General features: G+C 44.5%; 1 protein-coding gene across 1 annotated transcript in view; it reads left to right on the top strand.

The window, feature by feature from the left end:
- Nucleotides 1-15,893, top strand: part of kndc1 (kinase non-catalytic C-lobe domain containing 1) — a 177,200-nt gene that overhangs the window by 121,352 nt on the left and 39,955 nt on the right. The window contains exons 17-19 of the mRNA XM_080205589.1: nucleotides 4,914-5,353; nucleotides 11,799-11,892; nucleotides 14,679-14,776. Of these exons, the coding sequence (XP_080061715.1) occupies nucleotides 4,914-5,353; nucleotides 11,799-11,892; nucleotides 14,679-14,776 (632 nt within the window). The remainder of the gene's footprint in view (nucleotides 1-4,913; nucleotides 5,354-11,798; nucleotides 11,893-14,678; nucleotides 14,777-15,893) is intronic.

The following is a 15,893-nucleotide window of genomic DNA, read 5'->3' as shown; positions in this document are numbered from 1 at the left end:
CAAAATATCCTTGCGTAAGTACGGCGACCAAAATTGCACACATACTCCAGTTGCGGCCTCACCAATGCCCTATACAGCTGCAGCAAGACCTCCCTACTTTTATATTCAATCCCCCTCGCTATGAAGGCCAGCATCCCATTTGCCTTCCTGACCACCTGCTGCACCTGCAAGCTGGGTTTTTGCGACTCATGCACAAGGATCCCGAGGTCCCTCTGCACCGTCGCCTGCTGCAGTTTTTCGCCAAGTAAGTAATAATCCTTCCTACCATTATTCCTACCAAAGTGGACCACCTCGCACTTGCCAACATTAAATTCCATTTGCCATTTCCTGGCCCATTCGCCCAGCCTATCTAGATCCTTCTGCAGACTCTCCACACCCTCCGCGCAATTTGCTGTTCCACCAATCTTGGTGTCATCAGCAAATTTCGACACCATACACTCGGTTCCCTCCTCCAGATCATCTATATAAATGGTAAATAGCTGAGGCCCCAGCACCGACCCCTGGGGCACTCCACTAGTCACCAACCGCCAATCCGAATAGCACCCATTGACCCCCACTCTCTGCCTCCTATTTGACAGCCAATCCTCTATCCACGCTAACACCCTACCCCCAACTCCATGTCCCCTAACCTTCTGCAATAACCTCTTGTGAGGTACCTTGTCAAACGCCTTCTGAAAATCAAGAAAGACCACATCCACCGGCTCTCCTCTGTCCACCGCCCTAGACACATCCTCATAGAACTCCAGTAAATTTGTCAGACACGACTTCCCCTTAACGAAACCGTGCTGCGTCTGCTCTATCAAGCAATTCCCCTCAAGATGCCTTGCTATTTTCTCCTTGATGACAGATTCTAACACTTTACCTACCACAGACGTTAAACTAACTGGCCTATAATTCCCTGCCTTTTGCCTGCCACCCTTCTTAAACAACGGCGTAACATTAGCCGCTTTCCAATCTTCCGGCACTTCCCCGGAATCCAGTGACGTCTGGAAAATAACCACCAAGGCATCCACTATCACCTCCGCCATTTCTTTCAGAATTCTTGGATGCATTCCATCCAGTCCTGGGGACTTGTCCACAATCAGCCCCTCCAGTCTGTCGAGCACCGCCTCTCTAGTAACAATAATGTCATTGAGACCCTCCAGTCCTACCACCTTTCCATCTCTAACACCCGGCAAATTATTCACGTCGTCCTCCGTGAAGACCGAAACAAAGAAGTTATTCAAGACCTCAGCCATTTCCCCATCCCCTACCACTAAGTCCCCCTTCTCATCCTCTGAGGGTCGAACGTTCACTCTAGCCAGCCTCTTCCTTTTTGTATATTTATAAAAACTCTTGCTATCCTTTTTTATATTAAGCGCTAGCCCAGCTTCATAGTTTCTCCTACCCTTCTTTATCAACTTCTTTGTCAATCTTTGTTGACATTTAAACCTCTCCCAATCCTCTTCTCGCCCACTACTCTTAGCTACTCTAAACGCCTCCGCTTTCCCCACTCTTACGCACATAATTCATACAATGTCAAGTAAAAACAGCTGCACTTTTGGTGCACCTGCAGAGAATGTTCATTTAAGTTCCAGTTGCTGAGAAATAATTCATTGCTTAAATAATAACTTAAATCAAGTTGCTTCTTCCCCTGTTGACGTAAGTTCATTCATTCATCCATGTGTGCTCTTTGCAAAGACGGTTCCTTGGCTGATGATTCATCCTGAGCCAGGGGACACATTTAAAAATAAGGAGTCCTCCATTGAAGAATGTTTTTTTTCAAAGGATCATGCATCTTTGGAACTTTCTTTCCCTGAGAGGCCTGGAGGGAGGCAGGGTGTAAATAGACTCTAGACTAACATGCAATCAGAGGTTATTGGGATTGGGGGTGGGCTAGGGTGGAATGTGGAGTTAAGGCTATAATCAGATCAACCATGATCTTATTGAATGGTAGCACAAAACCGAGGGGCTGAATAGCCTACTGCTGCCCCTAGTTCATATGTTTTTTGTCAGTGGTGATTTACCATTGCTTTCCACTCTCTTGCGTGGAGTGAGAAGGCAGGTCCCAGGTTCTTAATGTTATATTGAACCATGCAATAACTATCAGATCAACAGAGCTTAGGGGCTCCCAGATACAAGTTCATAAAATCCCTACAGTGCAGAAGGAGGCCATTCAGCCCATTGGGTCTGAACTGACTGTCTGACAGAGCATCCAGGCCCTATCCCCATAACCCCACATATTTACCCCACAAATTCCTCTGACTTTTACATCTTGGGACACTAAGGGACAAGTTAGCATGGCCAATCCACCTAACCTGCATATTCTCGGGAGGAAATCGGAGAACCTGGAGGAAACCCACACAGACACGGGGAGAGTGTGCAAACTCCACACAGACAGTGACCGAAGGCCAGAATTGAACCCGTGTCCCCAGCGTTAACCACTGTGTCACCATACTGCAGGTACCTTGGTACACTATGCTGCATCTTATTAAGGCTGTTGCATCTTAAATACTTTGAAACTTTATGAACAATAATGAACGCATATAGAACACCCATATCAAAAGAATCTTTTGCCTATGCAGTTGTCCAGATCCACCACATTATTTTCAAAGACCTTGCTGGGAGAAACACGCAGTAGTGGCAAATTTCAACTTTGTTAAGTCAGGAGATGAGCTGAAGGGGGTGAGCTAATAGATAAACATTTTGCATGATTTCCTCTCCACAATGAAAGAGTAGTGGAAGAAGTCTCAATTGTAACCCTATAAAGGAAATTGCATTGAAATAGAAGAGGTAAAATTTGTTAAGGCAATGGGAAAAGAGCAGAGAGTGGAACTAATTGAATAGTTCTTTTACTGTCAGCGCTAAGACCTCCTTCAGTGCTGCATGGTTCTATGATACTAACCTGTATATAATTCATACATTGTCAAATTTGTGCTAAGCTCTATTATCTGTGCCTTTGGTTTTCCAATGGGTAAAATATACATTTGCAGGTATGTGCATAAGTGAGTCACTTTTGATGAGATGGATTATTTACAAATACTACAGAAGACTGCCATTAAGGGTTCTGGTCAGCCATTCTGGGCCAGTAGCTGACAGTATCACATTTGGAAACATACCTGGATATCGTGATTGGATGTTAAGGCTGTAGAAATGGTGTTAAAGTCAGGTGCCTGCCTCAAGGATGTGCTCCTAACCAGAGCCTTACATATAATTTAGGCAGTTCAGTTGCGGTTGTAATGGAATCCATGTGGAAAGATTTGGAGATTGGCTGCATCAGAACTCAGAGACCTGGGTGGCAATTTCAATGAAGCCAGTTTAAATGGGGGAACAGAAGTAAAATGTTAGAAAAGAATTAAGGGGCAGAATATTCCATTCTGGGACAATGGAAATGGAAAAGTTGGCATGATTCCCGTTGGGCAACAGGGCAGATTTATCCATCCAATCTGCTGCTTTTCAGTTCATTAATTATGCATCAGCAAGAAGCCTGTCGATTCTTGTGGCAGGGATGCATCTGCCCAGTTGTTAACTCATTAGGTCAAAGGTTCTGGCACCATATTTTAAAAACATCTGGACAGACATTCACTCAATGCAGGCCAGATGTTTTGTGTCACTTAGGTTGCCACTGGTATCTAAAAGAGCCGAACCTCCCATTCCAAGGTTCAGCAAGGCCTCCCTGGGGATTGTCCTCCAGATGTGGAGATACTGGCATTGGACTGGGGTAAACACAGTAAGAAGTCTCACAACACCAGGTTTAAGTCCAACCAATTTATTTGATAGTAAACTCACAAGCTTTCAGGGTTTGCCCCTTCGTCAGATGAATGGAGAGTCCTGGCCTCAGACACAGCATATAACAGCACACACAGTTTACAGATTACTGATTAAAATGCGAGTCTTTACAACTAACTTGCTATTCAAGTCTTAAAAATGCAGACAATGTGAGTGGAAAGAGCATTAGGTGTAGGTTAAAGAGAAGTGTATTGTCTCCAGACAGTACAGTAAGTGAGGTTTTGCAAACCCAGGCAAGTCATGGGGGTTACTGATAGTGCGACATGAACCCAAAGATCAGCAATCTGTGAACTGTACTTCAGTGACTCTTGTGCTCTGTGTGAAGTACAGTCTTAACATTAGTTTATACAGGAGTTGGCTGGATGAACTGTGCAGCCTATTAATGCAAATAGCCTTATTATGTATTATACCCAATTCCAAGGAAGGCACTGCTCCAACCAGGGTCGCATGTTCTTTTCCCCATACCCTCGTGACTTGTTTCACAGCGATGGAGGTGCCCCACTCTTGGCCTATGGCGGGAGGTGTTTCCTGTTCTATGCACCCTCCACCGCCAGGAACTTTGTGGTAGGGATTTGTCATTGGCAGGACCTGAAGATTTTGCCGGCAAGGCCAGCCAGAAAATTCCAGCCGCTGGCTTGAGTTGGACTAGGTATTAAACCAGCAAAATACTTCCTGGGTAAGTATCTAGATGAGTCCCACGTATGGGGCTCAAGTTTCTGGCATTCTTTGAGGGTCCTGGGCATCACAAATCAACCCATCAGAAGTTTAAACTGCACAAGTAATTACAGTGCACGTGTGCACGGCAGGACTTCCACGGAGTCCCAATGTACAACACAAACTTAATTCCAGATTTCACTGCTCTGGACATGGGGAGAGCTGGGCCATGATTAATTGAATCTATACAGTATCGAAAGCTGGCCTATATAATAGATAAACTGGGACCAATGCTGACAGAGATGTGACGCATATCTCAGCTGGTGCTGGTTGTCCTGGTAACTGACATTTGAATCAAACTTGAAATACCCAGTCTCGCACAGAGCACGCGAGTCACTGTGAACTACAGTCTTAGTATTAGTTTATACAGGAGATGGCTGGATGAGCTGTGTAGTCTATTAATGTAAATTGCCTTATTATGTATTATACAGCTAAGTGTAAGGAAGACCAGCTACTCAGCAATGTTGAAGTGCTCCTTGGGCAAGATACTGGCAACGTGGTATCTGATGAAATTAAGAAGCCTAAATCCGGTAACTGTGAGAATGAGGAAAAATTGGCAAAACATTTCCATCAGATAGAAGATAAGTGTAATTTTGCCAGAGAAAGGTGTAACCTGCATCATGATTTAAAACTGGGCCGCAGCAGTGACGAGGGGAAAGAAAACATTGGCCAGACAACAGAAGTGACTGAAACCCAAGTTTCTGAATCTCTGCAGCAGACAGATTCAAACATGGCGAAAAGGAGATGCAACCCTGGTTGGAGCAATGCCTTCTTTGGAATTGAATATTTTAACCAGCAAGTGAAGGCCTTTGTAAAGCAATTGGGTCAACATAACTTCAGTGAAGGAGACAAGATGGAAACCAAATTGTTGGTAAGTGCTCTATTAGTCACTGTGCTTCAACGGACTTCAAAATGAATTTTAAAAGGGCCACATTCCCCAGTTGAACTGTGGATTTTGTGTTTAAAGGAAGCCAATCAAAAGCTGTACATGCTTCTGTATTTGCCCTTCTTCTGAATTTACTGTGAGTAAAACATGTTGTAAATTTGTATTTTGATATCAGCTGGCATTTTTTGTACATATTGTAAGTGCTGTTTTTGGATGTTACTTTATTATCTAAATTATCAAGGGGTCAGCATCTCTTACTTCTTTGACGACCTTGTGTCAAATGATTGGCTGTGTATCAATTGTTTTAGGAAGTCAAATTTTACTTCGCAGCAACATCTATCCAACTGGAGCATTTCTATCAATTGGAAAATCCACCGGTAATACCCTGTGCAGGAAATGTAATACTGTAAATAAAACTGTGGTTCGTATCTCTGGATATTTTCCTTATGTTAAGAGGACCAGCATCCATAGGCATAACAAAATCTTAGATTCATTAGATCTTAGATTAAATAATTTAGATTCATCCAATTATTAGCTTCTAATTTATCACCTTGCAAGAATTTTTTTATAAACAATTTAGAAAAATGTATCAAATCTAGCGCTAACAATTACCAAAGTAATTCAGTTATAATTTTCCTGGTCCTGTCTCCTGCACACTGCAAACATGATAGTTAAAACCTAATCAACACTTCAATTCTTAAGGACACTGTGCACTTGCTCATTTTCAGAACAAAGGATTCTTTAAAAGGCACCATTACTGAGTACTACACAATGAACATTGCATTGCAAATCTAACAATGCTTTGAGACCTCAAAATACTGAGGTTGGCAGAGGAAAATGATTACATTTAAAATAAGTACTTTTTTCAAATATTGTTTTCTGAGAGCTACTGACTTTTTGGGACATCTTATCTGTGATAATCTTTATTTCAGAAGCCAGTGATTGCTATGGAAATGTTGTTCATTAATGTTTATAAAACTTGTGCAAAAAGGAACAATTATTTTTCTTCCAAAAACAAATTTAGAAATGCATTATGTGTTGTTGTTGAATTCTTATTCTGATGGATGATTGTTCAGGAAAGAAAGCCTGGTTTGTAGCCCAGGTCCATCATCGCACCTGCGACCTTGGGGCAAATCTCAATTTGCACAACCAACTGCAGATAATGTGTATGAAGTCAGTGATGGGTGAGCTGTGCTCGCCTGTCCTTGGGAAACTCTTGGGAGACTTGGGCGGCATGGTGGTACAGTGGTTAGCACTGCTGCCTCACAGTGCCAGGGACCAGGGTTCGATACCCGGCTTGGGTCGCTGTCTGTGCAGAGTCCGCACGTTCTCGCCGTGTCTGTGTGGGTTTCCTCTGGGTGCTCTGATTTCCTCTCGCAGCTCTAAGATATAAGAACATAAGAAATAGGAGCAGGAGTAGGCCATCTGGCCCTTCGAGCCTGCCCCGCCATTCAATAAGATCATGGCTGATCTGTCGTGGCTCAGTTCCACTTTCCCGACCTCTCCCCATAACCCTTAATCCCCTCTCTTATCAAAAACCCATCAACCCGCTTCTTAAAAATATTTAGCGAGGCAGCCTCCACCACTTCAACGGGCAGAGAATTCCAGAGATTCACCACCCTTTGAGTGAAGAAGTTCCTCCTCAACTCCGTTCTGAACTGCCCCCCCTTTATCTTGAGGCTGTGCCCCCTAGTCCTCCTGTCTTTTTTGAGCGGGAAGAGTCTTTCCACCTCTATCCTATCCATCCCATTCATCATCTTATACGTCTCAATGAGATCTCCCCTCATTCTTCTAAACTCTAACGAGTACAAGCCTAGTTTATTCAGCCTCTCCTCATAGCTCAACCCCCTCAACTCCGGTATCAGCCTAGTAAACCTCCTCTGCACTCCCTCCAAGGCCAAAATATCCTTGCGCAGGTGCGGCGCCCAAAACTGCACACAGTACTCCAGCTGCGGCCTCACCAATGCCCTATACAGCTGCAGCAAGACCTCCCTACTTTTATATTCAATCCCCCTCGCTATGAAGGCCAGCATCCCATTCGCCTTCCTGACCACCTGCTGCACCTGCAGGCTGGGTTTTTGCGACTCATGCACAAGGACCCCGAGGTCCCTCTGCACCGTCGCCTGCTGCAGTTTTTCGCCACGTAAGTAATAGTCCTTCCTACCATTCTTCCTACCAAAGTGGACCACCTCACACTTGCCAACATTAAATTCCATTTGCCATTTCCTGGCCCATTCGCCCAGCCTATCTAGATCCTTCTGCAGACTCTCCAGACCCTCCGCACAATTTGCCTTTCCCCCAATCTTGGTGTCATCAGCAAATTTCGACACCCTACACTCGGTTCCCTCCTCCAGATCATCTATATAAATGGTAAATAGCTGAGGCCCCAGCACCGACCCCTGGGGCACTCCACTAGTCACCAACCGCCAATCCGAATAGCACCCATTGACCCCCACTCTCTGCCTCCTATTTGACAACCAATCCTCTATCCACGCTAACACCCTACCCCCAACTCCATGTCCTCTGACCTTCTGCAGTAACCTCTTGTGAGGTACCTTATCAAACGCCTTCTGAAAATCCAGAAAGACCACATCCACCGGCTCTCCTCTATCCACCGCCCTAGACACATCCTCATAGAACTCCAGTAAATTTGTCAGACACGACTTCCCTTTAATGAAACCGTGTTGCGTCTGCCCTATCAAGCAATTGCCTTCAAGATGCCTCGCAATTTCCTCCTTAATGACGGATTCTAACATTTTACCTACCACAGACGTTAAACTAACCGGCCTGTAATTCCCCGCCTTTTGCCTGGCACCCTTCTTAAACAACGGCGTAACATTAGCCGTTTTCCAATCCTCCGGCACTTCCCCGGAATCCAGCGACGTCTGGAAAATAACCACCAAGGCATCCACTATCACCTCCGCCATTTCTTTCAGAACCCTCGGATGCATTCCATCCGGTCCTGGGGACTTGTCCACAATCAGCCCCTCCAGTCTGTCGCGCACCACCTCTCTAGTAACAGTAATGTCATTAAGACCCTCCAGTCCTACCACCTTTCCATCGCTAACACCCGGCAAATTATTCACGTCCTCCTCCGTGAAGACAGAAACAAAAAAGTTATTCAAGACCTTAGCCATATCCCCATCCCCTACCACTAGGTCCCCTTTCTCATCCGCTAAGGGACCAACGTTCACCCTAGCCAGCCTCTTCCTTTTTATATATTTATAAAAACTCTTGCTATCCTTTTTTATATTAAGTGCTAGCCCAGCTTCATAGCTTCTTCTACCCTCCTTTATCAATTTTTTTGTCAATCTTTGTTGACATTTAAACCTTTCCCAATCCTCTTCTCGCCCACTGCTCTTAGCTACTCTAAATTCCTCCGCTTTTAATTTAACACTTTCCTTCACCTCCTTCGTTATCCACGGCTTATTACCTCTCTTCCTACTGTCCTTTTTGACCATCGGAATAAATTTCTGCTGAGCACCAAGAAAGATCTCCTTAAAGATCCTCCACTGCTCCTCAGCAGACCTACCTTCCAACGCGCTCCCCCAGTCCACATTCGCCAATTCTTCTCTCATCCTACCATACTCCCCTCTATTCAAACAAAGGACACGTGTCCGGGAACCCACTTTCTCCTCCTCCATCTGCAACAGAAACTCCACCATACAATGATCACTCTCTCCAAGAGGATCCTTCACCTCAAGGTCCCTAATTCTACCCGCCTCATTACATAGCACCAGATCCAAGATAGCTCGCTCCCTCGTCGGCTCCAACACACACTGTTCCAGGAAACTATCCCGGCAGCATTCCAAGAACTCCTCCTCGAGCCCACCTCGTCCAACATGGGTCGACCAATCAATATGCAGATTGAAATCCCCCATAACTACTGCCGTCCCATTCCTGCACGCCGCACTTATTTGCGCGTTAACAGCCCGCCCCACCTCCAGATCATTATTCGGGGGCCTATAGACGACACCCACCAGCGTCTTCCTCCCTTTGCTGTTCCTAATCTCCACCCACAACGATTCCAGTTTCTGCTCTTTGGCTCCGATATCATCCCTTGCTACCACCTTGATGCTGTCCTTAATCAGCAGAGCTACGCCACCCCCTCTTTCCTCCTGCCTATCCTTCCTAAACACTTGATAGCCCTGTACATTCATCTCCCAGTCCCTGTCACCTTGCAGCCACGTCTCTGTAATGGCCACCAGATCGTATCCATTTGTGTCGATCTGCGCCACCAGCTCATCCACTTTATTCCGAATGCTTCGTGCATTCAGATAAAGCGCTTTCATCCCAGCCTTCTTCTGGACCCTATTTGCCGTAACGCCACCACTTGGGACATCCTCAGCCTCTTCCCTTACCTGTACCCTATCCTTAACTGTAGACCTCCTAACATCACCTACCCTCGCACCCTCCCCCCCCCTAATTAGTTTAAAGCCCTGTCTACAGTTCTCTTGACTCGATTCGCCAGCACTCTGGTCCCAGCACGATTCAGACCAACCCCATCCTGCCCGAACAAGTCCCACCTACCCCAATACTGGTGCCAATGCCCCATAAATTCGATCCCATTCCTCCCACACCAATCCCTGAGCCACCCATTCACTTCCTTTATCCTGTCAACCCTACGCCCGTCTGCACTCGGTTCAGGCAGTAGCCCAGAGAAGATATAGGTGGATTGGCCATGCTAAATGTGCGGGGTTGTGGGATGGGGCAGAGGGTGGGCTGGGTAAGATGCTCTTACAGAGAGTCAATGCAGACTTAATGGGCTGAATGGTCTCCTTCTATACATTAGGGATTCCATGGCTCTCTTTCTGGGTCTGTCCAGGGGTATTTTTTTTTATCCCATGAGTCTAGCTTGCAAGTTCTGAGGTTGGCTTTCAGATTGTCTTTATATCCAAGTTTGGGATATCTATGCTCAGCTGGCTGTAGAGTACTGCCTTCAGTATGTTGAATCCACCACGTGAACCACATGACTGACCCAATGGAATTGGGCTCTGATGAGCATCGTCTCAATGCCAGGCATGCAGGGCTTTGCAAGGACCTCAGTGTTGGGGATATTGTCCTGCTACCTGATGTTGTAATTAGATATCAGACAGCGGGGAAGGAATATCTCTAGTTGCTTTATATGAAGCTGTTAAATTGTCTGAGCCTCGCACCATAAGGAAGTGATGTAAGATTAAGTGATGTAAGAACTTTGATCTGTGCTCTGAAACAAACTCCGCACTCTTTCCAAAGTCTGTGAGGCTGCCAAATGATAGAATCATATGATCCCTGCAGTACAGAAGAAGTCCATTCAACCCATTGAGTCTGCACTGATCACAATTCCATACAGGCCCTATTTCCATAACCCTCATTTACCCTGCTAACCCCCCTAACACAATGGCCAATTAGCCTAACCCACATGTCTTTGGACTGTGGGAGGAAACTGGAGCACTTGGAGAAAACCCACCCAGACATGGGAAGAATGTGCAAACTCCACACAGACAAATGCTGAGCTTGCTTTTGCCAGGCAATGGTTGATTATGTTATCCAGGGTGGTGTTATTGGAGAGGGTATTCTCAGGATAGAAAATCTTCTATACTAAACCGAGAGGTTTGTTGTGGATCGTGGCCATGTGATCCTGGAGTCATAGAAACATAGAAACCCTACAATGTAGAAAGAGGCCAGGGTCAGGTAATAAGCGCGATATAAAATGCCACAAAAATTGGCAGCCTAAAATCAGTTGCTAGATCAGAGCAGAATATGAGGAAATTATTTCAGTCTCCTTGCAAATTCTTCCAAGAAGCATTGTTTTAAAAAATTCTTTGTTAAACCCATCTTTTACCTTAGACTAATCATGATGGTATCACATTCGGATGTGTTTGTTTGTGATTAAATACTAACATGTTTCTGTGAACTAGGGAGACACTTTTCACACAGGAGTTATTGGAGACCTAGAGCTCTCTTCCCTGCGGAACTGTGGGTGCTGGGCGACAGTTGGATCTTTCGAGACTGGGAGCGGTGGATTTTTTTTGGGATGGGGTGACAAGAGTTGTGAATCGGGAACAAGTGTGTGGAGTTGGGGTGAAGATCATCCATGTGGTGGATCATGATCTGGTTAGGTGGTGCAGCAGGCTTCAGGGGCTGCGTAGACTGTGACTTTTGTTGTAAAATGTTTAGTTTAGAAAGTATTACATCTTCAAATAGACTTGTAGATTATCAAGCAGGACTGACCCAGAAAGTAATCTAGATGAGCTTTTGTGATAATTTTTTTTCGTGGTATTCATTATTGAGACTAGTATTTTATTCCAAATTTATTTTATTAAAATTCCCCATTAATCCAGGCCTTTGGATTATAATTCCAGTAACATTATCATTGTGATACTGTTCCTAATTGGTATGATTTTGTTTTACTTTCTGCAGATATACTGATCTTGTTTTGGTTTCACAGGAACTTGAGCAACAACTGATGATGGAGACCAAGAATTTTAGAAAAACCAAAGTATTCTACCAGAAGCTCCAACTTCAGGATAAAAGAAACAAAGGTTAATAAGCCCATTCATGCTTAAAATCCTGTGTGTTTCCCCTTTAACCTCATGGAGCACCAACCCTGTCTTCAGGCTGGGTACCCTTCTCCAAACGTGGGACAACTTCATACCACATTTCTGGCAGGTGAAACTATTGAGGGTGCAGCAGACTGGTGTGGACATTGGGAGAAATAACATCCTTCATTACCAGGTTTATTTATGTTTACTGTAGCACCATGTTCAACAAGCAGTTCATATAACATCATTAAGTTAACTCTTATATAGTAACGTTTGACACAGAACTAGGCATGATGATATCAGAACAGATGATATCAGAGCAGGTGACCAAAAGCTTGGTCAAAGAGATGGGTGTTAAGGAGCATGTTAAACGAGAGAAGCACAGTAGAAAGGCGAGAGATTTAGAGAGAAAGTTTTGGAGCTTAGAAGCCTAGACAGCTAAATGCGTGGCCATCACTGATGGAATATTGGGATGCTCAAGAGGCTAAAATTAATGGATCACATATATCTGGACAGACTGTGGAGCAGATTGACTAAGCTTCTATGACCAGCTTTCTCCATTTAGCTAAGATGTCCTGGAGCATGCAAGTTTCTGTACCCTCCTGTTATCCGGCAGCTGTCTACAAGAGCATACATTGACAGGATGACATTGATGACGTATAATTATCTTGCATCCATTTATCACCCATAAGTATTGTGAAGACAGGGAGGGAAGGCTTGCAGTTTATGGTCATGCAAGTGATTGGCAGTCAGATTTCTTTGTAGCTTCCTGCTAAAAGAAATGAACTTGGTGAGAGAGGCATTGGAAAGAGCACAGAGCAGAATAATTCTTACATGTGGAAGGGCAGACAAGGTCATGGAATGTTCAGGTGGGGAAGACAAGTTCAAGATGGTGATAGTCAGCACAGCACATGTATACGAGATGACATTGCTGTGCTTCTTTGCGCAAACCAATGTCATTTTGTCCTTTGTGACTGGAACCAAGTCCTCCGCAATGTGCTGCTTAAGTTGTGTCCACCATGACTTTGTACTGGAGCTATTCTCCATCCACCTGTACAATGTTTGTGTTTAGTTTCTTATCTCTTCAAGATGAGATCAACCAAAACTTCAAACTTTTCTAATAGTTTTGTTACTATTAAAACAATATGGCCTAAATCTCCCTATCCCACCCATCGGAATCATTTGCCAATATGATGGACAAGCCAAAGGTGCATTGACCATGGGTGGGAATTTCGTGTCCCAGAGCAGGCAGGCAGGAATGAAAACTTCCATCCAATACATGCAAACAGCCTTTAGCTCAGCAGCAGAATTCGAAACACGGAATGGACAATTCAGCTTTGTCAACACCAAGAAGGTTAATTCTCCACTGACACATGGTAAAAGGTTAACAACCCACCTACTTCCTACATTGTGTTCTGGTTTGACTGGTGCACTGAGCCCTGGTCAGACACACGGATTGTCTCTTTTACCATTTTTGCTGACCAAAGTAACCACTTTCAGTAATTTTTCACTCTCACTTTCCCATTGGTACACAGATAGAAGCTCGTATTTATGATTGTTTCTCACCTTCTCTCGAGGCGTCTTCATTTTCCAACGATTTTCCATCACACTCGTTAAGTTACTCAACCTTCCCAGAATGCCCACCTAATCAATAAATTCTTTTAACCAAACTTCTCTCCTTCAGCAGGTGATTTATGGCTCCTGCTCTGCCCAACACCACAAGAAACTACAAAAGGTCCTGAATGTAGCCCAATCCATCATGCAAACCAGCCTCCCATTCACTGATTCTGTCTACATTTCCCGCTGCCTTGGCAAAGCAACCAGCATAACTAAGGACCCCACACACTCTGAACATTCTGTCTTCCACTTTCTTCCATCGAGAAAAAATACAGAAGTCTGAGGTCATTTACCAACAGACTCAAGAACAGCTTCTTCCCTGCTGCTGTCAGACTTTTGAATGGACCTACTCTGCATTAAGTTGATCTTTCTCTTCACCCTAGCTATGACTGTAACATTACATTTTGCAGTCTCTTGTGTCCTTTTCTATGAACGGTTTGCTTTGTCTGTAAAGCGTGCAAGAAACAATACTTTTCATTGTATACTAATATATGTGACAATAATAAATCAAATCAAATCATAAACCCTTCACAATGCCACTCCAGATTGTTAAAAATGGTCTCCCAAACCTAGCCTTGTAATCCAGAGTCAGATTGACTTCAGTTATTCTATCACTACTGAGTCACATCAAACTGGAAACTATTTCATGTGAATGCAAACATGGCAGTGAAATAACCTACGCCGCACGGTGGCACAGTGGTTAGCACTGCTGCCAAGAACCTGGGTTCAATTACAGCCTCGGGTCATGGTCTGTGTGGAGTTGCACATTCTCCCTGTGCCTGCGTGGATTTCGTCCAGATGCTATAGTTTCCTCCCACAGTCCAAAGGTATGCGAGTTAGATTGATTGGCCATGCCAAGTTGCTGCTTGGTATCAGAGGGACTAGTAAGGTAAATATATGAGGTTGCAGGATAGGGCCTGGGTGGGATTGTTGTCAGTGCCTGAGTCTCAGGTGTACTAGCTAGGGTAAATACATAGGGTTATGTGGTTAAGGGCCGGGTGGGATTGTGGTCGGTGTAGAATCAATGGGCCAAATGGCCTCTTTCTACACTGTAGGATTCTATGGATAACTAGGGGCACAAGCTTGAGTTTGTTGGAAAAGGAAAAGGCGAGCTTTTGTACCTATGTCTACTTGACTTATTAGCTGTAACTTTGCATTTTAATTTAAAGGAATTGAAGCAAAGGTGGTGCTGCCCAAACTAAAGCAGCAACTTGAAGAAATGAGACTGAAGGTGGAGTTTCTTGAGTTGGCAAAGAAGTATCTCGAGGTAATTTAATTGATCAACCTGCTATGAAAGAAGAACTATTATATCAATCGGAACTAAACTCCTCATATAGTAATTATTTTGATCATCGTTGTTTATAAAGTTATTATGGATTGTACAGATGGAGTTTAGGTCAGTATTAGCCAAATATGACCAGTAGTCTCACCATTTGTGTTCTTTCATTTACTGCAGGATTCACATATCTCTACTCACTCTCCTCAACCAAATATACTTAATTATGAAGTCAGCATTTAACTGTCAGCAACTAGGTGTGAAGCACTTCAAATATCCTTATTTTATAAGTACCATCCCCTGAGATACAGGCTGACAGTTGTTCAGGTGTGGCTGATATATCCTGACTTTACACTAAGGAGTACAAACTCCTCAAATTTTCCTCACATTTCTCCTGCCCAAGGCGTGAGAAAGATGGGCCCATAACGTGGAAAACACCAGAGCATGTACTCAGGGGAAGCCTCTGCTACAGGGGGCCTGTGCCTAGGAAGGCTTGTGCCCTACTGCACCAGTGCCATGGCAAAGTCTGTGCCCTAGTGGGGGCATCTGTTAGTGTGAGTGGGACAGTATGTCTCAGCATGAGGGGCCATTGCTGTCACTGTGAGCGGGACAGTGTTCCACAGTGTGGGTGGGTCAGTGTGTTGCAGTGTGGGTGGGGCAGTGTGTTGCAGTATGAGTGGGACAGTGTGTCGCCGGGTGAGTGGGACAGTGTGTGGTGGAGAGATTGAAGTCAAATACGTCAACATAGATGTGAAAGCTAAACCCCATGCCTGCACTGATGCCACCAATAGTAGTATATAGAAGTGGAAGAAGGGTGGAGACTCTTGAGATGAGTGTGTGGGGCTGGGAGGAAGCAGTTGGTGAAGATGCTCTGGTTATGATTGGATTGGGATAATACCACACTAGTCCTATCAAGATGGCTGATAAAGGAAAAGCTGAGGCTGAGGATGGTCTGGTTCCTCACTTGAAGGGTATGTAAAGGATACCTGTTTTGCAGAGAGTTCAGGTTTGAAGTCCATTAATCACGTTGCTATACAAAGTTGCAGTTGCTGTCCTGGAGAATCTGCTACTGTGAATCCCAAACAAACCACCCATTTCTGCCGAATCA

This window comes from Carcharhinus amblyrhynchos, chromosome 17 (genome assembly GCF_965287045.1).
Source record: "Carcharhinus amblyrhynchos chromosome 17, sCarAmb.v2.hapA, whole genome shotgun sequence".
NCBI lineage: Eukaryota > Metazoa > Chordata > Chondrichthyes > Carcharhiniformes > Carcharhinidae > Carcharhinus > Carcharhinus amblyrhynchos.
The sequence above is the reverse complement of the archived record's forward strand: the minus strand, read 5'-3'. Positions and strand labels throughout refer to the sequence as shown.